The following is a 27,957-nucleotide window of genomic DNA, read 5'->3' as shown; positions in this document are numbered from 1 at the left end:
AAACATATGGTCTGTCTCCTGAAAAAGCTCCCTCTTATCCCCACAAATAATCAGAATCAGAAAGGTCATTTCGCTTCCAAAACCCAAAGACAAATACCATATACTTTGGGAGCTGAGGGGAAAGAGGTTCTCTGGGAATAGTTTGATGGGAGCTGACAGATTTCATGTCCTTTCAGTACTTCCGTAGGAGGAGACTGGACTGGGTATGCAGCTGATATTTAGGGTAGCCTGGCATTGCACTCCCAGGGGCTGCCATGGGTTTGTTTCCTTCCACAGACACAGATCTAGATGAACATCCTCCAAGAGGAGCACAACCATGCTGCCAGGCACCAGGCATAACGACACTATGGAAGTGGTTCTTCGACTTGTCAAGAGCTAATCATGGCTCAAGAGCCATAGGTTGGCCAGCTTTGCTCTATTCACAGGGAAAATGATGGAAGAAGCTGTCAATCTGTCTTGGGGAGAATAAAGAATAGCATACAACAAATGCCAATGAACATCTCTGAAGCGCTTAAAGACTTGGATAAAATTATCAAGAAAGAAAAAAAACCGTCAGAAATTTCTATGCCTTTTAGCTGAATTGTATTCTGTAACCACTTTCATCCTACCTTTACATCCTTCACAAGTAAGAGCGTTGTAGTGATACCCAGAGGCCTTGTCACCACAGACCACACAGAGTTCTTCTCCTTTCACTCGTCCTGTGGAGTGGCCCAGTCTCGGTTTTTTGACTGCAGGGATATCTAATATCTCTGTCTCCCTTGTGAAAAAGGTCTCTGAGGGTATTCTCCTGAGCTCGTACATCCCAGGGGAATACCATTCCTCATGCTGCGGAGGGTAGAAGCCTAGGGGGTTGGAGTAATAAGGTGGCGATGAAAGCTGAGGCTGAACTTGGGGAAACGGCACACTGTTGTACTGCGTGTAAGGTGACACATCTGCCTCTTGCACTGGAGAACTCATTGGCTCTGAAAGGACACCTAGAAAATAATAAAGCAAAAACAATTTCTATTACAACAATGAAACCACAGTTGAGAGAACAGTTTCCACTTCCGAATACATCCATCTCAAACACAATGAGGCTTAATCATAAAGACTGCATTGTCTGAGCTCAGATTTGCTGTGGTCTTTGTCCTAAACACAATAAATGGCAAATCTTGAAAGATATCATGCAGCTATTATTATAAATGTTCAGTTGACAAGAAAGAGTAGTCCACACCACAGAGACGGTAGCAGCCTGAATTAGGTCACACAGCAGAATAAAAAGCATCCAAACAAAAGCCAAAAATCCTGTGATACTGATGAAAATTAGATCAAGATACAAACGTCTTGTTAATTTCTATTTAATTCTGAATGAATACCTTGTGATATGGAAAAAATTACACTAGGGAAAGAAGACAAGAGTGAAGTTTAATTAGAAAACTAAGAATATGAAATAAACCTTCAGAAAAAGTGAAAGTGGAAAGTAAGGTTACCACGAAGGAGCAGGGAAGATATTGTAGGTGGTGAAACGGGGACCCTCTTTCCAGCCAGCGTCTAAGCCAACAACAAACTTGGCAGTGGTGAATGAGACGCAACATGGAATTGTTACAGCCCTTTCCCAGAAAAGTAACATGGAAAGCTGAAGTCAGTATTGACACAGTGACTGGCGGCTACCTTAGCATTGTCCATTATATAGCGCGTTCTAGTTCTGTTTGTGATGTTCAAAATACAAACAACTTACATCTCATACTTTGTACACCACAACAACATCTATCAGTCCTTAAATGACGTAATTTGAATCAAGCCCACAAGAGTAACTCAAAAGTTATTTGTAAACAATACCACGCTTTCTGTTGGAGAGAGCCATATCTTGCTATTTCCTGCAAACAATAACCCAATTTCTTCCTTTAGTACCAAGAAGAGAGCCTGAGAAAAATAGTGCGTGTTTCCAGGAAGATGCGGAGTCCCACTCTTGTTGGAGTCTACAGCAGAATTTACAAGGAAATTGTAGGTAAACTTTCTTTGGTGACTATTACTCAACAGCACTCCAAAAGCACTCCAAAAAACATTTTTACTGACATGAAATCAGTTCCCTGGAAAGTCTCCTTCACTTCTGAGGAATTAGAAACAGTGAAGAAATACTAGCAGTAAAGGGGTGGAAACATTTGTGATGACAGCAAAGAGTAAAAGTCTATCGTGGAGGAGTCTTCCCCCTCCTTTGTCTCACTTCCGTTGGTGCCAGAATCTAACCTTTGCATTTCAACTATTTCACTTTCAAGGTCTCACACTCCTGCTGTGCAACCTTCTGCCCTTTCTACTTTACAGTGCTACAGAAGTGATACAAGTGCCGTGGATTTGCTTAAATAATATATTGTCCATAGCACATCTTTGCTGATAGTAAGTGGCTCAAGAATAAGCAGCAAGACATATGGCTGGAAATCTGGGACACAAGAGCAAATGAGAGTAATGGTGAAATTCTTAACAATTTCTTTAGTTACAGCTGCATTTAATCACTGCACAAGAAGTCAAGGCGCAAGTACTACAGCAGCACGTAGCAGAAGGTCCATTGCAGGTATGTTTAGAAAACCCTCATAATCATTAATTCTATTCTGCTTCTGGAAGAAGTAAAAAAAAAAAATCTAAGTCTTACTGTAAAAAGTTAAATACAAAAAAAACCTATATCCCCTTCTTTTACATTGTTTTTCTTGTAAACATATAGAGTCCCCACTCAGAGTAATGGAAGGAGGAAAAGGAGAACAAAAAGAGTAGGGAGAGAGTAAGAGAGCAAGATCTATGACCTGGTCCGAAAAATGTGGTCTGAGCAGTGTTCTCCAGCCAGCTGTATAACTGAGGCCCATTAATGAAGGCTCTTGCTTCTAACAAAAGCTGAATGCATCCTAAATTGGAAGAGGCTGTCCTGTGTGACATCTTAAGATCACACTGGTTTTTTGAATTATGCTTTGCAAAGTACATATGAGTCTAGAACCATTAGCTTGTTATCATAAAAGAAAACTAATATTATATTGCCAACTGGAATGTACGTATAATTTTGTCCAGATCTTAATAAAGTTCTCAGACACACTGGTCTCATTCTACTGTAAAGCAAGAGCCAGCCCACAGAAATCAGTGAAGTTGCAGTAGTGTAAATCAGTGAAATTAAAACCAGAAACAAGATCATTGGAATACACCAATATTTGTGTAGTTTTAGCAGTGTATCTGTTTTTCCTGTCAGAAGCCTACCTTTTAGAATTTTTTAAATAAGACTACTAAAACGCACACAAACGTGATTTTACTTACAACTACAGATCTTTTAGGTTATGTTTTGCAACAAATGTTTCTACAAAAGAGAAGTGAAAATTTTACATGGATGTGGGCATCATTTTACAAATATTTTTCCACAATACCACTTGCAGCTGAAACTCATTGAAGAGTTTTGCTTTTACTTCTTCAAATTTTACAGATTTTTTTTTTAAAGACATATGCTTAACATAGCTTTTAGAACTCAAAGGGAGTGGTCCTCATAGGATCTAAGCCGTGTTCTCAATTTCCAGAGTTATGCTGAGGTTGTGTGCAGATTCAAGAATAACATGCTTTATTCAGAATATTACAGAAACTACTATGTATCATATGTTAAAGTAAAAGTTACTGTTTCATTAATGTAAAGCTAATTATAGGGTTAAAATACTAAAAAAGGTTAAAATATGAAGCCCTGGCTCCCCTAGTAGGACATTCATGAAGGAACTTAAAGAAATAGGAGCAAAAATCAGAATTAAGTAATTTGGGAACAGTAACATAACCATGAATGAAATCCTGATTTAACTTCAAACAAATTATTTACAATTGGATTAAACAACCTTCTAGCATCCTGCTGTTTCAAAGAATAATACATGATCAGATGACAAACTATTCCAAACAAGATCATAGCAATATCCTACCTTAGGCAGTCTTCAGTCTGACCATTTCTTGAAGAAAAATACCTTCTTTAAGGCACCCAGTCCTTTTATCCTTCCCTTTCTCTTTTCCCCCACTAAATACTATGCATAAACAAAACTTCTTAACTCTGCTTTATCCGTATCCTGTTGATTTCTTTACAGAGAGAACTTTCTTTAAGACTAGCAAAGGAGTGACCCAGGCCAGAGGTTATATAGTTTACTGATTAACTTCACTACAGAGAAACGTATATGTAAATGTCTGGAACAATAGAAATGCCAACTCCCACTGCAAATTTGTCTGGATAAAATTTGGTTACACCTCCAGTGGTTGCTACATAGCCCAGCTATTACAATTTTGTAACTATTATCATTTATTTACAATAAAATTTTCATAAATAAAGGTTTATTAACTTGAGGCAATTCTGTGCAATAGATTAAGTTTTCAATATCACAAGGAACACGTTTTAGCTGACTGTTGTAACAAATGCTTCACAAGCACAGAAATACCTGTATTCTCCGAAAAGGACCAGATTATTCAGGCCTTTCTGGACCTGTCTATAAGACTACACAAGAGAGAGCCATGTGTTGCACGCGGGTAGCTCTAACTTCTTCTAGAGCTGTTCTGTTTTGTATGTGTTTTTCAAAGTGTCTGAAATAATGTGAGGGCTGTGTTGCTCGCCACTGCAGTGGTCCTGGGATGGCATAAAACAGAGCTGCAAGTGTTGCACGCCTGGTTGGATGGTAGCTAAGGTGTTTGAAGGTACAAAACTCACTGAGATAGTGTTAGAGGACAGTATAGGGTTGAAGGAGCCAAACCTATTGCAGTGTTGTCTTTGTTACCTTTTGGTGAATAGTCCCTGGAGTAAGCCCACATCTTGAAAACACCTACTAGCATAATCCAAAAGAGAGCTCCAGAGTAAGCTGACAGTTGAGTAGTGCCAACGTGGACAGTCAGATGTGTTGTGCCTGCACTGGCTTCTCAGCCTCTTTTATTTAGCAGTATGGATGAGCCCACTAAGACCAACATCCGACTGGTGGCCAGTACAACTCAGAACCACACCTGGAAGGAAACAGCCAGAGAGCCAAACCCCCAGACTGCAAGATTCCCTGCGTTCTTTCACAAAACACCCTGCCGCCTTCCAAGCTAAAATCCACACATGAATCACATTTATGCACAAAAGAAGCATTACACAAACGCATTTGGGGGTTGCCTTGCTCTGTGGTGCGACCTTCATCCTCAGAGGCCAGTCCATCTGCATTTTTCCCTTTTTAAGACTTTTCTCACTGATCCTCCCTCTGCTTATTTTGACTCTATCTGTAATTGTTATATATACATACAATTTTCTGTTTTAATTTATGTTGCTTTGTTTCCTTTTGATTTGGGGGTCTGTTACAGGCCTAATTATCTTCTCTGCAGAGATAAAGCCAGATGCTGCATCATCTGCCAGGTGTTGCTAGAGACAGTTAGTTAGTTAACGTATCTTATGATCTTGAAGCTGTTTAATCAGTTTGGACACTTGATCCTACTTCTAAAACAAACAAAAAAAACACTAATAACCAGAACAAAAACAAGTGACCTGAAGGAATCAGCCTTTTCCATTCATCTTAGGCGCTGTTCTATTCCTATAACAATTTGCAATGCCATTTCATCGTTCTTACATTGTCCAATATTTAAGATGCATTGCTTTCTTTTCACTTTTGCTACATTTTATTTTCTGTTTGTCCATTTAAAAGCAGCTTTTCCATGCCTATTTCCCCCAAAAGTACTTTTTTTCAGATAGCAGCACGTGCAATGAGGATAGCATTTCTTGTCTTGCTACATTTTGATGTCACATTATAGGAAGACAATGTCAGGCCATCCAAAATACTTAAAATTAGTCTCTCCACTTGAATTGCATATATAATTGTCCTGATTTATCTTTCCATGCTCCTATGAAAACTTCTACCTCTGTCATATTAGAAGCCTCAGAATAAATATCCTGCATATTAGTTACTCCTGCATATTAGTTATATAAGGTACTTTTAGCAGAAAGATAGAATGGGGTTACTATTTTAATGGACCGTTACTCATCATACAAATGACAGTTTGAGTCGAATGCTGTATATATTTCAGATGCCATGCAAATAGGTATAATTACAGTTCATGTTTAAAATGTAAAGGAGATGCTAAAATATAAATGAGTGTCCAAAAATTACTTCAATCCCTTGTAAAAAAAGGGCAAATGATAACTATTGAAAGAAATAAGATAATGGAAATATGGGCATTTCATGCATAAGTATTGGCCCTAAATGAAAAAAAATATACAAACAAACTAAAACACTTTCTAAGCCCTGGACCCAGGGTTAATGGCTAATGTTCTGAGATGCACTTAGATTTATTTTTCAGAGGTCCAAGAACTCTCCTGCTAGACTGAGTGAAGTGTGAAGAAAAGCTAAGATATTTCCAGGATTTTTTACAGAATGCAAGTTTATACTTTCGAAAAAGATGACGATTTTGTGTAAGAGTCAATGTTTGTAAGCCAGCAATTCCTCACTTGTATTACATCAGAGCTGTAAAATTTGAGAAGTTTTATGAGAAATTTATATTCTTATGAGTATTTTAAGAGATAAGCTTTTCTCCTGTTTCCTTAGGTGTGTAGGTCTCTGCCTGTAAGAACCCAATGTCAAAAAACATGAGTAGTTTACAAAAATAAAATTGAGAGGCAAAAACAATTCATACAGAAAACTTGAAGAGATGGAGTCATATCTTCACTATAAGTAATTTTTTCTATCGATTCAGTTTCATATTGTTTATAAGGTTGCTTCCGTCTGTAAAAGTAAAAGGCGCCAAATTTATAAAGCACTCAGTTTGAGACAAAATTGAGTAGCATCCACAAAACAGGACCAAGTGACCAAATAAATCAGAAGTCAGCTTAACTGAAAAACAGCAGAAATGCAAAGTCTTCTTCCCAATAGGACACTTAATTCAACCCCTTAACACATTTTTTCTTCCTATTTCAGAAATTACACTTTGAATTGAATCGAATCTCCATTGGGCTAAGCTCTAAATACCTACAAGGGAGGTACAATCTCTCTTCTGAAGACCTGACTGCTTCTGAGTGAGATTTCAATATAGACAAAAAGTATTTTAAAGTAACATACATCCTTGTAATTTGAAATCAGCTGATCAAGACAATTAAAAAAAAAACAAAAACAAAAACAAAAAAATAGTGCCAAAGTAGACATCAGAGGGAAAATCTCTTAAGTAATTCAGTTAGTCAGGACTTTTAAAGGGATGACTGAATATAAAGTTTGACGCTGTGAAGTTGAATGTCATCCCTTTCTTTGTATATCATGGCCTGGAAGGTAGTAAGGAGGTGTTTTAAATTGTAGCGATTTACTTATACTTTAACAACTGCAAAATGTTGCATCTGCTAAAAAAGTATTTCTCTCACCACAAAACAACAAATATAAGGGGGAAAAAAAACCCCACACAGTAGCACGTAAGTTTTTGCATATCATTAGTGGTAGTGTTTCACCACTACCACTATACATAACACTGATACACCACTGGACTTGGCCAGAGCTTGGGGTATTAGGGCTGCCAGAAATAGCCTCACGTGTCAGTAAACTCTCTGAACCAACTTCCTGGAAGCTGGGTGGAAAGTTTCCACGTGTCAGAGTCCCTCAGTGCTAGAGCCTCTGTTCTTGTTTTAGACAGATGAAACTGAAATGTTTTCAGATTTTCCACCACTCAAAACGATAGTATTCTGGTCTTGTTTGGAATGGAAACTTTCTGAAATGCTGCAGCTTTCCAAGGGAGTCTGTGGTGTGTGCAAGACTCTGAACGTATCGTGCCGCTTGGCAAAGGTCCCCCACTGCTGCCAAGAGAAAGGCTAAAAATGTATTATTCTCTTATTTCAGAGCAGTATATACATACCTATACACACACACACACACACACACACACACACATATATATACACATGTATACATATAACAGAAGGTAGCTTCATAAAATATTGATCAAGGCTTCTTCATTCATTAATGAGCCCATATTTAGCCTTGAAAAATCCAATGACATTGTAGTGCGGAGAAATTTTGCAGTCTACATTGTAAATCTTGCACACTTAAGAGTAAAAGCTTTTAATGGTCTTCATAAGATAAGTTTTAATGTAATTGAAATGATTTTCATAAATCTGTGTAATATGGCAATGTGCATAAGTTATAATTTTATCACAGATTAACTGAAAATAGTATCTGCTCAGTTTGACTTAAAGGACTCACTTGAAGATAACATCTGGCCTATATACAAAGGTCTATCTTTGCTGAATGATTTCAGGTATTAGAAAAGCGTTATGATAATAACAACCTACAAGTGCTGCTATTGGCAGCGCTGACAGCAATAGGGTGCATGTGCAGGATTATGGTATGTAAGACCACTGACCCATTATTTGCCACTCTTTCCATAGGGATTGATGCTTAAAGAAGGTTGGCACATGAGGATCATGTGTTGCTGACTTGGGATTTCAGTGCATGTTCTTCTAGGTTTCTGGGTGAAGGATAATCTGCCATTCTAACTTAATTTGATGACTTACCAAATAAATGAGGACCTTCCGCAAGAGAAAATCCATCAGCAGCAGTTAACTGGGGATGTCCTATTAAATTCATTTCGGATCCCATTTAGTCTTCAATTCTAGAGGAATATGATAATTAAGAAAGATTGAAAGAAGAACCTGAAAGATATAAACCAAAAAGGATGTTTAAGACAAGATAACGATTCATTTTTGCATACCTACTGAAAGGCAGGATTCAGGAAATTGTTTCAATATTTACTGTAACAAACCTTGGCTGGAAGTTACAATACCTAATTCTGCCTTTAAATAAAATGCTGCATCTAGTTTGTTTATTTTTTCCTTGCTGTGATATATTTTATTTGTGATCCTTCTGCTGTTCATTTAAATCAATGGCAGTATGCTCAGCCTTATTCAAATATTTACAGATCAAAGCGCTAGCATGACCTCCTGAGGGCATGCTGTCCAGTTCTTTCCATCCTCCTTCCAGGGAATGCTAGTTGTTTGCATTATTTTTTCATTACTCTTTCATTATTTTGTTGCTTTCATTTAGCAAAAAAGTGCAAATGTATGGTTAAGTCAGAAGACTTCCTAAGCCAGGAAACTTGAGTTTAATTTCCTCGGACTGGCTCTTTATCTTGCCTTTGGTAATTATTGGCTGAATGAGATAAATGGTAGTAGAAACAGCAAGCAAAGCCTTCCTGTAACTACTGCGCTAGCCCACCCAGCTTCCTTTGTGGTCTCAAGCAGATGTACAACTCTCACGCTTAGCTTTGCAAGGGGAGGGTGGGAGATGCTTGTGCCACTCACTAGTGCACTTTTCTGCCCATGTTGACTGCAGCACTGAACCTGGGTCTTCCCGTTCCTGCTCTGGCCACTAGGCTATTAAATAAGAGGTAAGAGTCATGCCATTGCCTCCTACTGGAGCAGAGGCTATTAGCTAGAGCAGCATCATGGCATGGAGGAAGGGCCAAGGCCAGCCCAGGACACAAGGCTTCCTTGTGCAGGCCTGATCTGTCGGGATGGAACAGAATGGTGGCCTAGCTCATGTGGGTGGGATGGGGCAGGTCAGGGGCTGATTTTCTTTGGCTTTCTTTCAGTAATAGGAGAATGCATAGCTACAGCACAGAGGTATCTCATGGACTTATGCAGACACCAAGAGGGTTCTGCATAAAGTTGACAGAATTCCGTTAAAAGAAAAAAATCCCTGTGAAACTGTCCCTGGGATGGTGTTTCCACTCATTGCGTGGAAACTCTTTGGAGTCACTTTTTGGAGAGTTATAGCCCAGTTTGCTTCCCAGTGAGGGCTCAGCAAGTTTCTCTAGCAGAAGTGAAGTCATCTGACAAAAATGTGAATACAGCAGGAGGTCTCAGCACTGAGCAGACTGGAAAGTAGTTTGTGAGAGCAGCGAGTACATAGTATAATTATATTCAGATTTGTCCATAAGGATTCATTAAGTTCTTTCTTAACATAAACAAAAGTCCTCTAATTAGAGGGATGCATTTTAACTGTCTGCCCACAGATAATTTAAACAGTTTACTCAGAAATGTCAAAAGCTGCTTGTGTCATAGACCAGATGAGGTTTCTGTGGCAAATAATATGTAAACAAGTAGTCTCAAAGCTAACATAGAAACACAGTTTTGCAACAGCAGTCCCTCCATGTATCTTGGGACAGGCGTTGACAACCAGCCAGCTGCCCCAGCAGGCCCATGCCTACTTCCAAGCATTTTACTATCTAACCGTCATATTTGCTGGGGAAGGTACCCCTACTGACGAATCAGAGCCCTCAAGAGAAGAGTTGCCCGCACAGATTGCCAAGGGGAGCTGGGAACTGTAAACCAGTTTTCTTAGGAACCTCCCAATGAAAATCCCTTGTGAGAGGGTTTCTCTTACTGCCTGTTGTAAGGGCCCTGCAATAGGAGAAGACAGGAACACAGTACGGAGGACTCTTATAATGGGAAGCTAGAAATGCCAAAATGAGGTATCTTAGGAGGGTTCCTGGGGGGGTTCTCTGGATTCTGTTGCTGAAGACAAGAAGAGAGAGGCCATCTACACCCTCTCATGTGAAAGCACTTCAACAGCCTTTCTGCAGCCCTCAAGAGTGCACCCCTTGCAGAATTAACTCTCCCTGCAGCTGGACTTGAAGATCATGTTCCACTACTACTATTTACTGTCATGTTTCCTCATCTCATCATGTCTGACGAGCAAATACTGCAACAGCTAACGCATCAGCCTTGAGATAGTGAATATTTGCATGCACATACAGCACCTAGAGCTCATCCTCTCTGGAAATTTTGAATGTCATTACAGTATATATTAAAGTCCCAGGAAGACATCAATTCCAAAATGTTTTGGTATACAGTCACACTTTCAATGGATAGCTTCTTTGCTTATAAGCTGTATATCCTGTGTCTGTCTAGCCTGTCCTGTGAATAAGCAGAAAGCAAGCTGCATTTTTAAACTCAAATACGGTATTTGTATTTTTACAGTCTCTTTGAACTGTATACAAACTTCTTGCATGTTCTGAGTCTATTCCATTTTTTATTATGTCATTAAATAACACCACTCTTTAACCTCAAGACAGACTTTTTAGAATCTATTACTCTTTTAGTGACAAAAAAAATGGTGCTATTAATAGTGCCTTGTTCATAGTAGAAAATTAGAGATTATGTTTTATACAGCCTCTTAGTATGCTAGAACACTTTGGTTTTTGTAACTCTGGCCAAATTAATTTTGATCTACAGGAAATGGATTCGGTTCCGGTCAGATGTTCATGATGATTTTAGAGTTCCCACCTGTTTTTTATACTTCCATTTCCTCTAATGTATTCAATTGATGTAGGCTATTTACTGGATTTCATTGGAGAGATTAGTCGCAGCCACCTCCTCTAATCCTATATTCTGAGGATTTCTGCAAGGCAGAAGACATGTTCAACATTAAAAAGGCTAGAAATATATTTTCCACTACATGTAGCTGTCCTATTATACATACTGATTGATATTTTGCTTTGGCTTGCTGCTGGAATCCAACGTGCTGTGAGCCATCTATCCTATGTTAGATTTGATCAATTGATGTCAGTAATATTTAAAATCAGAAGCTACTGATATGCCACTCCAGTTTTCAGGCCCGCGTCACACACATTTCCATTAACACATTGCAGGGCATTTAAGTGCTGCTTATTCAACACTTTGCCCAGTTCTGGGAAGGATACAGGACACAGCAAGTCATTGTCACAAGGAATCACGGACCCCGAGGCGGACTGCTCCAACTGTCAAAGAGCTGGTTCGCCAAATCCCAGCCCTTCATTAGCAACCTCACAGCTCAGCCCTCCTAGGCTGTCAACTGGGGGCAGCGCATCCCATCTCACTACAATTCCCACGGAGAGAATTCAGAAGCATTGCCCTGGCTAGTGGGATATTCCCGCCCAGCAGATACCCTGAGCCACGTAACTTGATAGCGACATTGCTGGGTGACAAGTGGCGCCACTCGCAACACCTATGCACGGAGCCTCTTGGCAAAAGCATTTTTCCCCAGATACAGAGGGTTTTTTCCCCCGGGGCCACACAACGAAAGCTGTCATCCCTGCTTCCAGAAACAGTTTGTCCGGATGAACTGAGATCAGTAGCCACTCTCTTAATGCAGGTTTCTTTATCCACCAAAACAACATAATCGTCAAACGTTTCTTGACAGATATTCGCAGTCTTCCTTGGAACGACTAAATAGCCACAGATATTTCCACCTCATGCTTGTTTTCTTACATTAAGTGCAACTTTTAGCTATTTCTATCAAGATAAATCTAGTCTGTATCTTAGCCTATTTGACTGATACTCCATCTTGAGGTGTAGCAAAAAATATACCACAATGGGTAAAAACTGAAAGAAAGACATACACAGGAGATCAGTATTGCTCTCCAAAGTAAGAAACCCTCAAGAGGAATTAAGAGGCATGCAATAAGCTGCAAAGCTCATTTTTTCCACAGAATTATATTAGTTAACTTTTTTTAAAAAACAGTTTATTCCACCAACTTTTGAGATGATTTCCAAAGAGCAAAATTATACGTTAAATAAAAACAAATATCAACAGATATAAAATAAAATCTATGCTAAATAGCTTGAGATAATTTTCATCAGTTGCTTATTAAGTACTCTAAATTATGTATAATTTTCTTACGTGTATCCTTTGCCATATGTCAAAGCAGTCAGTCAATGCATTTTAAGTATTCTATTTAACTGAGAAAATTGAAATGTATACTATTATGTATGTGACTTGTTCTATCACCATATGCATGTGCACACATGTTTATTCAGCTTTCTCATGGGAAATATGTGCATGGGTGTATACAAATATGTATGTTTACACATATGCATGTGCCTGTGGGTATAGGTTTCAGTTTTATCCTGGACTCTTATCACTGGACTGCCTCTGACCCTACTAAGATCAATAGCAAAGCTTCCCCTGGCTTCAGTGTAAGCAAACCCAAGCCTCTTAATGAAGTAATTAAAGTTAAAATCAGCCAGACTCATCAAAAAACAAAAGCATCGTAGCCCCATATTTTCAGATAAGGTAAAAAAACCTTTGATCAACAGGAAAGCTCCGTGAAAGTCTAATTGCATTTCACCTGCATAAGAAGAATGACTGAACATGTTTCAGTTACTCAGTAAAGAAAAATATATCAAAGCACTGGCAAAATTTTTCACAAATATTAGTGAGGTACATTTCCATCCTTCTGCCCAGGAATAGAGTCTTCTTCTTTACACACCTAACTGCCAATTGCTCAAAGAGAAATTCCAGTAGCATCATAAATCTATGGCCTGGCCAAACATTATTACCATCAATGGGAAGATTCCTGTCTAGTTCACAGGCTTTTGATCTGGCCTCATATCCTTTTTGCAGAATATTTAATACAGTGCCTCACTTATTAGAAAGGCTTTTTTTATTTGCTTGTTTGTTTGTGTTAAAGTGTATGAAAGAGAAATGAATATGTTGTGAAGGTTTGTACTCCTTGTTTCTAGTCTTTTGCTGCCAGATCACATTAGTATGCAAGGCACCGTGGGCAGCTATGCAACAAATGCAAGAACATGAGCAAGTTTGAAAATCAGAGGCAGGAACAGTTTAAAATTTACTGTTAATGTTTGAAAATTACTCTTAATGTTTGAAATTTACTGTTAAGGTCTTTTTTAATATTTTTAGAAAATTAGAGGAGCAAAGACATACATTCTTGTAGCTCATTCTGAGGGGAAAATATGTATCTTTAAATCAGTCACATGTAGAACTGAAAAATCTATCAAAAGACTTGAGGCCATCCCTGTAGGAAGGCACGTAAATTGAAAGAGTGGGGCCAGTCTCTGGCTGTCCCTGGGACGACTTCCCCAGCACCTTTTCTCTGTGCCTTCCTTTCTCCAGCATCTTTTCCCTGTCTTACCTAATAAGACTGCAAACCATCCTCTCTCAATCTGTTTTTGGACTGCTGTCTAGCCTGGGGAGACCTCAGCCCTGTTCAGAGTCTCTGGGTTCTGATGTAACGCAAGCAGCAGCAAAAAAAATAACTAATCAAGGTCAAATGCATGTCATCTTTACAGTTTTCTGAAGAAAAATGACTAGCAGGAGCATTTAGAATAAACTGACATTTTCTTCAAAGCTGGACATGGATTCAAATAGTAGATGCTTCTGACGTGACAACTCATCCTGCTTTTGCTAGTTTCGTGAAATAAGTGCTAAAGTCCTGGAATTTGAGAAGATGCGCCTATAATCTCTACACAGATCAAACAAGTTCCTTTTCGAACAAAGAAATTACACAAAACATTAACTATTCCTGCTCAGGCTGTCCTCTGTTCTCCCATGAAGAGCATTTAAAATATTTTCAGCTCCTAAGAGGAAAAAAATGAACAGACTAGTACAATTATAAAGTTGATCCACATAACTAACCAGCTAGTGTTGTTGCAGGAAAAATTCGGTATCAAAGTTATGCTTTCTTTTCCACTGACACACAGACACTGAAGTCAACTTTTCAATGAGAAATTCTAATGCTGTTGTCATTTTTTGCATGATCTTAACATTTTTCCGAAGGGGAATTCCTGCTGTTACACTAGTTTTACAGATAAAATTACTTCCTCTTATAGTCTATATGCCACTGACTTCTTTATTCTTCAATAAAATAATAGTTTTAAAAACCTTTCTTTTCTGGTCCAGAATCCGTTAACATCCACAGCATAATACAGGTGAAAAACTGTACTTTTACACCACATAATTTGAGACATTCAAATTTAAGGAATCATTACTTACTGTCCTTTTCTGGAATATTGCAGATGGCAGGATGTAGACCGTTCTGCACTCAGTTCAGTATCCTAATGATTCTCACACAGGAACTTTTTTGTTTTGTTTTTTTTTTTTTAGGTTTAGCAGAAGCCTGTAGTGATAACATGATGAATCAAAGCTTGGGCTCATTGGCTCAGTGCCATAATGGACAAAGATTACTCATTAACGATTCTCTCTTTGCGAAACTCTCTAAACATTGGTTGTAAGTATTAAAACTTTGCAAACCCCAGCTTGCCCATCAACACAGGGACTAGAGATGTGATTATGAACACACTCTGGCTATGTGCGTGGGTAGGTCGGCTCACAAAACAGGGTGGCAGTAACTTGTAAAGCTTTACATTTTTCTTGCATATGTACATTTTTCTTGCATATGTATATTTTTATGACACTGTCAGCCAGTATGTCTTTCCCACCCAAGGAGCCCAGCTGGCATTGCAAGACATGTAGCTGACTTTTAAGTATTTTGGCTATATTTTACACTTTGGGGGAAAATTGGAGCATTTCAGAGTATGACAGTGAGTACTAAGTTATAGCGTTGTTGGCATTTGGGGAGATTAAAGTTCAGTTCCCAGGTCTGCCACTCTCTAACAACAAACCACATCATCACTTCAATTTGTGCTCAGCCCATAAAGCTTTTGGCATGGACTTAACTTCTAATCTGAGTGGTCTCACACACCTTTTGCACGCAAGAGGAACAAAATGGTATCTGTAGATGGCAGGTCAGATCCTGGCTGGGCTGAACGGCCTCTGAAAATGCTGATCTCTTGCCACAGACAAGGAGGAAGCCTTGGACAGCTTCATTCGCACTTACCTGGTGCAGTACTTAAAGCGGGATGAATCCAAACTGATTCTCTAGAAGAGAGAGATGCCGAGCAGAAAAAAGAGTAGTCAGATCCTCTCTGGGAAGAAGGTCACAGCTGCTGGCCATGAACATCCCCCGCTTTCCTCTAGATTTAACAATAAATAAAAATAATAAAAAAACCAAAAGATTCTCATCTTCAAGCTTATCTTAAAGAAACTGAAACTCTATGTCCTTCCTTCTAAAAATGCAGTTAATGAACAGTTTTTCTCATATGTTCTTCCCCTAGCAAATTCACTCAGCAGCCAGCCAAATGCATGTGATCTGACAGGTTTATGAAGACGTCAGTGGGAGAATAATGCTATAAGGCTCACACTGAACACTAGCACTCTCAAATCGGTCCTGTTTTCAGGGATTTATGCCTTCGATTCCTTCCAGAAGGCACTGGCCCTGCGATCAGGACATTAAAAAACAAGGTTCCCTGAGTCCTCATTTCTGACTCTGAAAGCTATCACCACTTTAAATGACAAGATTTCCGTGTTATAAATTCAAATTTAGCAAAATTGGCAAAGTGCTTTCAAACAACAGACTTCTTCCAGCATGTCTTACCCACAAGAGGTAAGTGCTCTTCACCGCTCAGAATAAACCAACATCCCATCTGACACTTTGCTGGAAATGTCTGCTCCAGTAGCAATTAGGAAACATGTGACAGAAAAACTCTCTGAAGTGATGGGATTGATCCCCTATTCGACAGGTAAAGTGGTGGAAGCTGATCCAGCCCATCTCATATCATGTCTCATGGTGCTTAGTGTCTCCACTAGTTCTGAAGACCTTAAATCCTTTTTCCAGTTTTCAGGTTTCCTGCAGAATTAGTCCTAAATGATTAGTAGCACAGAGCAATTGCAATTTAGAACTACCTAGAGACCAACATTCAGGAAAGGTTCTTCCTAAGAGGCATTTTTCTCTGTATGGATGCTGTTCTTCAGCCAGAGAAAAGCTCACAACAAGGGAACAGGATTTAATACCCCCATTCATTAACAGCTGTGTTGCATTAAAATATTTTTCCTCTCCCTACAAGTGACAAAGTGATGCTTTGCCCATTAATCAATATTTTCAATATATTATTAGCAAAAGCAAAGAAAGAATCCACACGACCAAGAAAGGAGAATGTTGCCTATAGCAACGACATGTGGCATTACCAGTTCAAGCCAGGTGTTCATATTTTATTATGGCTGATGTGCAAATGAAAATTGAACAGAAAGGAATTAGAGCAAATGAAATAAGTCTTCTGTAGTGTTACAAGAGACTATCTACACAATATCAAGGAAAAGAGAAAGAGAAGAGATTTAAGTCCAGTAACACAGGACATCTTTTCTAAAATAGCATTGCAAGCTATAATTTCTAAAATTTCACAGAATTAATTTACACCCTAAAGCTTCTCTAGACAATGTTAACAATTACTTTGCAACTAACATTTAGCACGAGATCCAAAATACATTCATGCCATTAACAGTGAAAAATCTGTCTTCAGCTGCAAGGTAAGGATATATGTAATACTCAGGGCTAGAGATCTGTGCGAAATACTGCTTCATAAAATCCACACTCCATGAAAGAGGTGGAAGTTTTGTTGTAGCTCATATGTCCTCCTCCATCTTCCTGCCACTCTGCCTTTTATTCACTAAAATAATTGCAATCCCATACTTGCATTGTCAAATTAGATCCTGTGGTGAATTATGTCTCAGATGTGGGAAGGCAAGAGGCAAATCCTAGCAACAAAGTACTTTTTGTCATCAAATGTGTGGACCGGAAAATCTAGCAAAGGAAGAGGGAGATGGAAGGACAGGAAGAAAAGATAGGCTGGGTATTCATCGTCAACACTCTTCCCTATTCTTCCCTATGAGCATCACCACACATTAAAAACAACACACACACACACACACACACACACACACACACACAAAACGCACATATTAGTGGCCAGTACTGTCTCCTTTTTGCCTAGAAAATCTTTGTCAACAGCTGTGCAACAGCTTTCTGGCTCATTACAGCCTGTTGCTTGGAGCTTCAGCAGCATTGTATGCAAGCAACCCATCACAACTAGTGAGAGACCTTGGATCTGCGTTGGATTTACAGGCCAAGAGACATCTTCCATCATGACTGAGATCTGCCTGTGCCTGAGGCCTCTTTCCCCACAGCTAACAGCTCCCAGCAGGAACGACACTGCACATGGGCACAGAGACACCTGAGCACCCATCCAAATCCAACCATGTGCCAGCGTGGGCCAAGACATCAGCTACAGCTTGGAAAGTGTTGCCAACCCCATTAGAGATCACGACCTGGCCACCAAATAGCAGAGCTGTCTGCATCCTTTCATCCATCTCTGCAGTATCCCGTATTTATTGTTACACAGAGGACACGTCATTTTTATCACTTAACTTTACAGTCTATCTCTTGGGACTGGCCATTCTTTATTCTGAGGCACTCTTGAAATATCACTATTCAGCACTCTACTGAAGAAAGGAAGCATTTCTTGAAGGATGGCCAGAATTTTCACCAGCTTACAATAAATTTTATCATACAAGATAATTAAGTAATCTTAACAGATAAGTCTGCATGTGTATAGTGTTTAAAAAAAAAAAAAAGTAATGGAGCGCAAAGTTGCAATGAATTAATGCTGGCCATTCATCTGTTTTTTTTTTTTTTCTCCTGCCTTTTAGAAGTGGAGGACTAACTCTACTTTTAAGGTTAGTTTAGCTTATGGAATAAGCCTTTCATTAATCAGAGCCTCTTCACTGTAAGTTGCTTGGCAAAATTTATTCAAAAAAATCATATGTTTTGCCCTGATATAAACTGATATTCTGTCTCTGTCACTCAGATTTTTAAGGTGGAGTGTCATGAAACTGTATGATATGGAACAATCTGTCCTAAGGGAGGAATTCCTTCCTAATGGCAAGCAGTTAATAGTTGGCCAATGGTCGGTAGCAAGAGCATCTATGTTATCAACAAGATACGATCCTACCGCTGACTTAAGTGCAAGGGGAGAGCTGAGCATATGTGGAATCAGTTACAGTATCTGATACTAAACTTAAATATGGGGGACTTGTTCTATGTCCCTCCAGCTGACTGCAATTGAAATTTCAGTATGTATTTATCTATAAATAAGTTTGGAGTATTCCACAACATTAGATTCTTTCTCAATTGCTTTAAATTTAATTTTTAAATTTAATGCTTTGCCTCCCCCGCCCCATTTCTAAGAGTTACAAGTTTAAGAAACTACTAGAGGAATCACAGCTTTAATTTACATATGTTAGTATAGTATTAGCTGATAAGAAATTCTGCTAGAGGCCTCAGAGTAAATATATACTTTATTCTTTCACTCTTTTCTCTTGACATCTTGATGTTATACAGTATGATAGCGACTGAGTTTAATAAGGGTTAGTTTTCATTTATGTAAATATTTTATAAATGTTATGAAATGTTGATCTATTCCAGTAAATGAGCATGCTGTCCTTCCATTAATAAGTAGTTCTTTTAAACCAAAAGTCAAAGGTGATGACTGAAGTATTATTTTTTTAAAGATAAAAATTGGGATATTTTTAGATGGGCTTTTGAATCTCTGTCTAAAATATTCACACTAAGGAAATTAATTCTGCAAACATTTAAACCACTGCTTGGTTTTAATAATGTGTCTAGTGTCAAGGGAAAAGAAAGATGTTTAAAAGGACTAATTCAATGCCTTGCAAAGAACTATTCCTTTCAGGGTAAGAAAGAAAATATAGTTTGCAGTCACATGAATGGACCACATAAGCCATAAAGAGGTGTCGGAGGAACCTTAGCTAAAGCTATTTGGCTAGTCAGTTACTGATAACCTTTTTAAATCATTGGGCTACTTGAATACCTCTGTTCTGTAACTTCTTGTTCTAAAGTAGCAATACTTTGCTCTGAAGTACTGCACAGAGTACTCCTCTCATTGCTCCCTCAGAGATCTGCCTGGGATCTAGGCCGAGTAGCTAAAACAGAGCCTGCCAGGCTCAGAGAAGTCAACCCAGCCCGTCCCATGAGTCCACATCATCCCAGGTCACAAGGGGCCATCACTCGCTCAGCGGCTGAGAGAGCAGTAGGACCACCCATGGAAAGCTCAGTACCTATGTTGACACATCCACGTGAAGAAAGACGATCAGATTTACCTCAAAGGAACCTTGCAAGATTCAGTTTGGTAGAAGTTGTATTTTTGCTCCTGCAAGGATGACATTTATGTGTCAGGGGGGCAGGGCTGCTCCACAAGGGAGGATGAACCAGGAGCCAAGGATAACTGCATCAGCAGGGCACAGCCCCCAAGCAAGTGCTGTGGGCCAGTAGCAACAGGGCCCGTTGACAGTCCCAGAGGAGGCCAAGCAGTGAATCAGGCCCAGGGTCTATCCAGGGAGTCCGTCTATCCAGGGAGCAGCAGGAGACAGGGCCAAACACAGGACTGGAGAAACACTACCTGCAACATGGGCCTGAGGTGCCTCCAGGAGGCAGAGCAGAGGCAGCACTGGAGACAAAGCTGCCTACAGCTTATACCTGAAGAGCATCTGGGAAAACCAGCCAGTAAGCCAAGGGAGCCAGAGATGGCACAGGCTCATCTGCAACATAGCTCAAAAAAGGCTCTGGGCTGAGCTTAAGGAAGGCCCCAGGCCCAAAGGCAGGTGGAGGCCACAGATGAGGCTGGTCAGGACCCTAACACTGAGCTGCTCTCAAAGTATTTGCTGGCTCTTTCTTGTTCCCTTTGAGAGACTGGGTACATAGTGAATACAATTTCAGGCCCTTGCAGCAGTTAAGAGGAGCAGTCACAGCAGGATTAGGCCCCCAGTGTCGAACTTGCTCTGGATAGACTGATATATTAAAAAGTGAATGTCATAAGGTCGTCTGAAGAGTGCTCATGATTCCACCCAGGTGAGGAAAAGTGAAAGGGGATGGAAATAAGATAATTTTGATCCTGGGCACAGCTGAGATATTGCCAAGCTCAGAAAATTGAGAAAATATATCACATTATTTTTCAATTACCTCCATCTTGATTCCAAAAGCCAAAGATTTACATAATGGACACTAGCCCCTCTATAAGACAGCCCACAGCAACCTGTTTGCTCTAGATATAGCCCTAGCTAGAAGGTATATCTGTGGCCATACAGTTGCATGCAACCCCCTTCCTTCTGCCATCACCTTCCAGCCCCCCTTTCTCCACAGAGACAATTGTGACTGTGTCCCACAAAGAGCTCGGAGATGGCCACGGCTCTCCTAGGACAGCAGTCTCCTTAGCCATGGAGGCTCAGCTCTTTGGTAGACCCATGCAGGTGCAAACAAAGCATGTTTTGCTTTGCGATGTTCCCTGCTCTGCCACACACGTGAGGTGCTCATTAACTTTGAGCAGCGTCAGCTATGTACGCTCACGTGGGACACACTGTGCTCGAGCTGCCCGACTGCTGCAGCCGGGAGCACGGGCCCTTTTGCAATTGCTGTAATTAGCAGTACTGTAACAAGCAAGTGAGCAGGCAACGTCTGTGTATTGGGGCCTGAGAAACACAGGGACAAAACGGGAGAAACAGACAGCCTTATCTCATGCGTGAAGGCCCAGATCAGTCAGACTATGCTGTTGTTAAATACATAAATACTTAATTTGTTTACATGGTTCCACCAAGGAGACAGCTGGTACTGAGGAGAGAAGGGGCTCTGAAGGCCAAAGAAAAGCATGGTTGAAGAGAAAGCTAAGGGGATGTTAAACAATAGATCTTGGGAGAACTATGGGATTCAGTTTATTTACCTTTCTTTTCTTATCTTCTGTTTCCATCATTCCATGCTGAAAACAAATTACTTCCCTTTTTGGAAGAAAGAAATTAAATGCAATATTAAGTTTATTAAATTTAAACAAAACAAATCAGGAAATGCAGAGGTTACTTATCTCATAGCAGTATTAAACTGGGCTCACTGTGAAGAAGAGCCTCATTTAGCAAAACCTTATCTGAATGCACTTTCTGTCCAAAATTGGGTCATATCCCAAAATGTTAATTATTTGCATTGGCAAATCCCTCTTTTATCTCAAATCTCACTTGGCAGATACATTTCATGTTCCCATCTCATCCTACAACAGAAAAGGTATAACAAAAACAGGTTATCTAGAAAATAGTGATAGTGCAGACTACATACATGGGAAATTTGTCTAATTCTTTAATAGTGACCAAACCTTCACAAGGAAGGGGTCTTACAAATTTATGATTTTTAGGGTTTGACTGTTACTATAAATAGGTGTGTAGGAGTGAAACAGCTTCTGTGGAAAAGGACAAAAAACAATTCAAAGCATGGCAGTTCACCTGCTCAGCAGCATAAGCCATTGCTCCTCTCTCCGCACTGGCTTCTTATGAATATAGAACCAAGTTAGAGATTTCTATCCTTTCCCTCAAGTTTCCACAGAATTGCCTCAGGAACTGTGATATAACTCTCTGTGTTGACAAGCCTTTCCCAAAAAATGATATTCCTGCTGAGCAAAGGAGTTATGCACCCAGAGGGTGAGGTACAGGGACAGCTCTTTCTCAACCCATAACCCACGGTGGGATAAGTCCTCCAGAGCCTGTGGGATCAGTCCCTATGTTCCACCAGCAGTTTTTATTCATCTTCGCATTTCTTGGATATAGAAATTGATTATCACAACAGCAAATGGAAAAGGTAGACGTTACAGTTACAGAAGCTGCGGCAAACATACACATGAAATGTCTTTGGCTGGAAAGTGTATGTATGCGTACATGCACATGTGCTGCTATTTCTACTCAAAGGAAACAAAATGTGTATATGTGATTAACAAAGAAAATGCTGCTGAAAATGGAGGGGTAAAACATGCCCTGCTCCTTTTCCAACAGATTTTCCCCTGTAATATCTGCTGACGATAGACACAAAAGCTGGTGAAAGCATCAAAGGTAGCAAATACAGATAAAACAGTATGATTATTACATGCATTTGATGATGTTCTAACATCATCATCATTCTAACATCTACATTATACAGCAATTCTTAAATATCTTGGGAAAATATGGCAAAGTGTAACCCAATTGTGTTGTGAGGTTGATCTAAAAATGAGATTTTCCCAGCATACACCTCTTCTCTGACATTAAAGACTATACAAAAATAAATTGCTGGAGAAAGACATTCATTAATAAATACCAGAGTCTGTAAGTGAGCAGCAGAACAGAAAAATAAAACTGCAGCTGCAAACCTGGTAGTTCAACTTGCTTGCAACTCATAGAACTACTTTTTTATATATTTTATACTATCTAAAGCTCTTTAAAAACTAGCATTCTAGATGCTTATTTTATCAGTTTAATCATTGACTTGTTGCTTAACCTGTCTTGTTACTCAGGTCTTTAAAAGTCAACAGATAATAATATGAAATAAATAAAACCTTTGTCACTCATTCCTACACCAAGCTTTACGTAACTCTCCTAAATATGAGTTGCAACAGAAACCTTTGAACGGCATGCCAGTAAAACGGACTGTATTGCAAAGAAGCAGATAAAGTCTTGTTTGGAATATTGTCAATTTATTCCAGGAATTTAACTGTAACTAACCAGACACTTTAAACTTCTTGGATGCAATATGTCTTTATTCTGTAAATAATCTTCCTCACTTCTTTAAGTTGAAAAGCTTGATGTATAATGGCCCAGACATATTTCTGCTCTTTTTTGAGATTGCCAATAAAAGTGGGCAGAGACATAATGATTTCTCCAGCAGGAATGCCAGCCAACAAGTGCTAAAGAGAAATGAGACCTTGACTGCCTTCACAACTGACCTTGGGTTATTTTAAGGCTATAACTGAGGTGTGAAAAAGCACTATCCTCCTGTACCCACTCCACTTAATATCACAGTTTAACAGTTTTTTAGCAATCTACATCCTGGTCCAGGTTTTTAGAAATTATTTAAAAATTTGAGGTGCCTCCATTTTTTACCTTTGGAGGGTGGAAACTCAGGTCCTGCTGAAAAATCAGCTGATCACTGAAAGTTAGGGGCAGCGTTGGCTGCAGTGACCATGAGATAGTGGAGTTCAGGATCCTGAGAGAATGGAACAAAGCAAACAGCAGGAACACAACCCTATCAGCCTGGAGAGCAGACTTTTGCCTATTCGGGATCTGCTTGGAAGAATTCTATGCAATATGGCCCTGGAGAGCAGAGGCATTTTCAAGGATCGCATCCTCTAAGCTCAAGAATGGTCCATCCTGATGAGCAGGAAATCAAGCAAAAGTAGCAGGAGGCCTGTATAGATAAAAGAGGAGCTCTTGGCTAAATTCAAAAATTAAAAAAGGAAGCATACAACAGGGGGAAGCAGCATCAGGCAACACTGGAGGAATATCAAGACACTGTCCAAGCACGCAGGGATGGGGTTATAAAAGTCAAAGCACACCTAATGTTGAATCTAGTGAGGTATATGAAGTGCAAAAAGAAAGGTTGCTACAAGTACAGCAGCAGGAGAAGGAAAACCAGGGAAAATGTGGGCCAACTGTCGAATGGAGCAGAAGATCTGAGGACAAAGGACACGGAAAAGGCCAAGGTACTCAATGCCTTCTTCACCTCAGTCTTTACTGGCAAGACCGGCCTTCAGGAATCTCAGGCCCCTGAGATCAATGAGAAAGCCTGGAGCAAGGAAGACTTACCCTCAGTAGGGGAGCATCACCTTTGGGAACATTTAAACAGATTGGACATACACAAGTCCATGTCCTCTGATGGGATGCACCCACAAATGCTGAGGGAGATGGCCCCTGTCATTGCAAGGCTACTCCTGATGATCTTTGAAAGGTTGTGATGACTAGGAGAGGTTCCCGAGGACCTCTAGAAAGCGAGCATCGCTCCTATCTTCAGGAAGGGCAAGAAAGAGGATCTGGGGAATGACAGGCTAGTCAGCTTCACTTCAATCCCTGGGCAGGCGATGGAGCAAATAATCCTGGAAACCATTTCCAAACATATTAAGGACAACAAGGTGAGTGGGAGAGGTCAGCATGGATTTATGAAAGGGAAGTCATGCTTGACCAACCTGATAGCTACGTCGTCTATGAGGAAGACCACTGGCTTAATGGAAAAGGGGAAAGCACTGGACGTTGTTTATCTCAACTTCAGCAAGGCTTTCAACACCGTAACATCCTCATTGACAAACAAAGGAAGTACAGGCTAGATTAGGGGACAGAGAAGTGGCCTGGAAACCGGCTTCACTTCCAGGCTCAAACGGTTGTGATCAGCAGCACAAAGTCCACCTGGAGGCCAGTCATCAGTGGTGTACCCCACGGGTCGATACTGGAGCCAATTCATCTTCATCAATGACCTGGATGAAGGGACAGAGTGCACCCTCAACAAGTCTGCTGATGTATCAGCCACTCCTCCCAGGCTTGTATCAACGGATGGGTGTGCCTTTGAGAAGGACCTCAAGAGACTAGAGAAGCGAGCAGAGAGGAACCTCGTGAGTTTCAGCAAAGGGAACTGCCAAGTCCTGCACCAAGGGAGGAATAAGCTCATGAACAAGTACAGACTGGGGGCTGACTGGCTGGGAAGCAGCTTTGCTGAGAAGGCCCGGGGGATCCTGGTGGACACCAAGTTGACTATGAGCCAGCAGTGTGCCTCTGTGGCAAAGAGAGCCAACAGCATGCTGGGCTGCATTACGCAGAGCATTATCAGTAGCCAAAGGAAGTAATCCTTCCCTTCTACGCAGCCCTGGTGAGACCACATCGGGAGTGCTGTGTCCAGTGCTGGGCTCCTCAGTACGAGACATGGACATACTGGAATGAGTCCACTGAAGAGCCATGAAGATGATTAAGGGACTGGTGCATCTGTCACAAGGAAAAAGAGCTAGGAGATGAAGGCTCAGGGGGATCTTATCAATGTGTATAAACACTTCATGTTAGGGACTAAAGAAGACAGAGCCAGATCCTGCCTCGTGGTTCCAAGTGACAAGGAAAGAAGCAGGGCACAAATTGAAATACAGAGAATTCCATTTAAACATGAGAAAAAGCTCCCTGAAAAAAACATATACTCACAAAATAAATGAGCGCGCACCAGGTGCTGAAGCTCCAACTCTGCTCACATTTGACAGATTTCTGTTGCTCATCCTTAGCTAGTTTGTGATTTCTTTGGGCAAATACAGCTGAAAATGTGCTTGAAGTAAATGCTATGCTCTCTTGAAGGATTTGTACCAAATGCTCCTGATGAGGAAATCTGCATGTGAAGCATGTCAGGTTGAAGGCTTTGCCAGCCTTCAACTGTTGCAGTAATTTGGTGGCTCAAGGAAACATCCTGTGATTTTTGAACTGAAAGGCTGCCTATGTCCTCTGAGATCAATCCCAATCATTGATACAAGCCAGAGAACAACCTGTTAGCAAACTTTTCCTACGTGCCTTTTTGAAGAGGCAAATTCTTTTTTTAAACTTTGGGGAAGTGTTTCCCAATAATTGGCAAGAGCTAGAACCTTCTCTTCTCTGAAAGGCACAAAATTGCCTGAGAACTGCTACATAACCCTCCTGCTTGAGCCACCCCTCCCACTGCAGCATGTGAGAGCCAGCAGGTTTGTGGGCTTTGAACCTGCCCTGCACACGCCGCAATTTGTGGGGCTCCCACAACGTTAATGAAGAAATGAGCCACCAGAGCTGGTTGAGGTCATTCAAACTCCTGAACAGCAGGGAGTACAAATAACGTCTTCCCACTCTGCTTGTGGAGGGGAGCTGGTCAGATTAGGTGCAGAAGAAGACACAGACCAAAGCTCACAGGAGCACAGCTCAGGATCACTGAGCAAGGGACAGACTGGGAGCACTGGGGAAAACAGGGCTTGGCTCTGGACGCAACTTAGGAGACTGGAGGAATTAACTGTAGGCTGCTCCTTGCCGTAAGTAAATATTGCAGCAGAGGGTGCCAAACATCAACAGGCAGCTTTAACCTTTTCACAGCTTTTAACAAAACAGGATTGAGATGGTCGGAAACATTAAAGAAAAGAGTGTCATTTGTGGATGAAGGATATAGTAAAGGACTCAGACATACCAGCTGTTTCTCATGCCCCTGTGGTTCCTGTAAGCAGTACAGCCATCAAGGGTAGGGACCATAGATCTCGACTGCTGGTTCCCTCCCTGCTTTTTCAGAAGCTTTGCCCTCCAAGCCTTTCCAAGCATGGCATTTCTCCTCTGTGCGTGGGCAGAACAGACAGCAGCAGAACAGGCCAGCGCAGCCTTGACCTTTGGCCAGCCAGGATAACACCTCCGCTATGGCTGCTGCAGCTGCTCCTGCGAGCATGAGACTGTCCAAAACGTCCCTCTTGCTGGTAGAAACCTAGGGAATTTGCTGAAAAACAAACCCATGTTATTACTGAGTTTTAGCTGCCGCAGGGTCTCGTGTACCCGTCTGTGGGACAGAGCATACTGCGGTCCTTTTGCTAGTGGAAAACTCATGTTCTGGGACTACTGCAAGCTGCCTGTGCCATGCCTCATCCGACAGCATTGTGCCACAAGAGTAATGTTAGACCTGTTCAAGCTGATTTTCTTTCACTTTTTTTTTCTTGTCCCTAATGTTAATACCTTCACTTCCAAATACAGGTTACCCTTTAGTACTATGCTTTTCCTTGGCTCTCATGAATCAGTAGCAGCCTGTAAATCACTTCTATCCAAAGGCAAATTGCTACCAGCACAAACTACGCAACTAGCCACTCTCAGGATCTACGCGGGTCTCAGGACACACAGACATCTTTCTTTTGAAAGGCAGGGGCAGGGAACCAGCAGATCGGCTCAAAGTCCCTTCCCTAAAACAAGAGAAAGTCCCATTCCCCTTATCTTAAACATGGCATTATTATCAAGTTTCTCTGACTAATTCTCTTGCCATTCATTACTGCTCTGCCCAGCAGAGAGAAAGTACCTGGCATGCGTTTGGCGATGCCAGCTCCTCAGATTGCCAGGCGTCTTAAATTTTTATTGAGCGTCTCAAATATTTCCTGGTTTACAAAAGTTCTTGTCTTCCTGGTGCTCTAAGAAGTTGTAAGACACCTCTGGGAAGCCACAACTGTGAGCTAATGGAGATTTATTTTTCCAGAGTTCCAATGTTTTCCTAATATGTATTTAACAAAACAGCCATGACCTGCTCAAAGGAGCTCTAAATTTGTTGTGTAGGTAGAACTAAATCTAAAACAAGGAGCAAAGTAGATGACAAAAGTGGGCATTGTACAGCAAGATTCCGAGAACTGACTTTATTCAGCAGATCAAGTAATCCATACAGTTATATGTAATATACAAATGTAGCCTGTTGGCTGCTGCAGATATCCAATATACTAATTACAGTCAGGGGAAAAAAATAATTTAAATTAATCTAGCTTTTTTCATTACAGAGACTTAAAAT

At 40.5% G+C, this 27,957-nt stretch overlaps 1 protein-coding gene across 4 annotated transcripts in view; it reads right to left on the bottom strand.

Moving 5' to 3' along the window:
- Positions 1 to 26,760, bottom strand: part of NR1H4 (nuclear receptor subfamily 1 group H member 4) — a 51,187-nt gene extending 24,427 nt beyond the window's left edge. Inside the window, exons 1-6 of one of the 4 annotated variants that reach the window (XM_068938711.1) lie at positions 26,617 to 26,760; positions 15,589 to 15,724; positions 14,745 to 14,868; positions 11,258 to 11,372; positions 8,486 to 8,623; positions 609 to 974 (exon numbers count right to left, since the gene is read on the bottom strand). In XM_068938711.1, coding sequence (XP_068794812.1) covers positions 609 to 974; positions 8,486 to 8,570 — 451 coding nt within the window. In that variant the 5' untranslated portion in view covers positions 8,571 to 8,623; positions 11,258 to 11,372; positions 14,745 to 14,868; positions 15,589 to 15,724; positions 26,617 to 26,760. Of the gene's footprint in view, positions 1 to 608; positions 975 to 3,911; positions 4,048 to 8,485; positions 8,624 to 11,257; positions 11,373 to 14,744; positions 14,869 to 15,588; positions 15,725 to 26,616 lie in introns of those variants that run through there. The other 3 variants (XM_068938721.1, XM_068938701.1, XM_068938729.1) reach the window with 3 other exon arrangements.
- Between the last annotated feature and the right edge of the window lie 1,197 nt (positions 26,761 to 27,957).

The sequence above is a fragment of the Struthio camelus genome, chromosome 1, assembly GCF_040807025.1.
Source record: "Struthio camelus isolate bStrCam1 chromosome 1, bStrCam1.hap1, whole genome shotgun sequence".
Taxonomy (NCBI): domain Eukaryota; kingdom Metazoa; phylum Chordata; class Aves; order Struthioniformes; family Struthionidae; genus Struthio; species Struthio camelus.
This window is presented reverse-complemented; position numbering and strand designations above follow the sequence as displayed.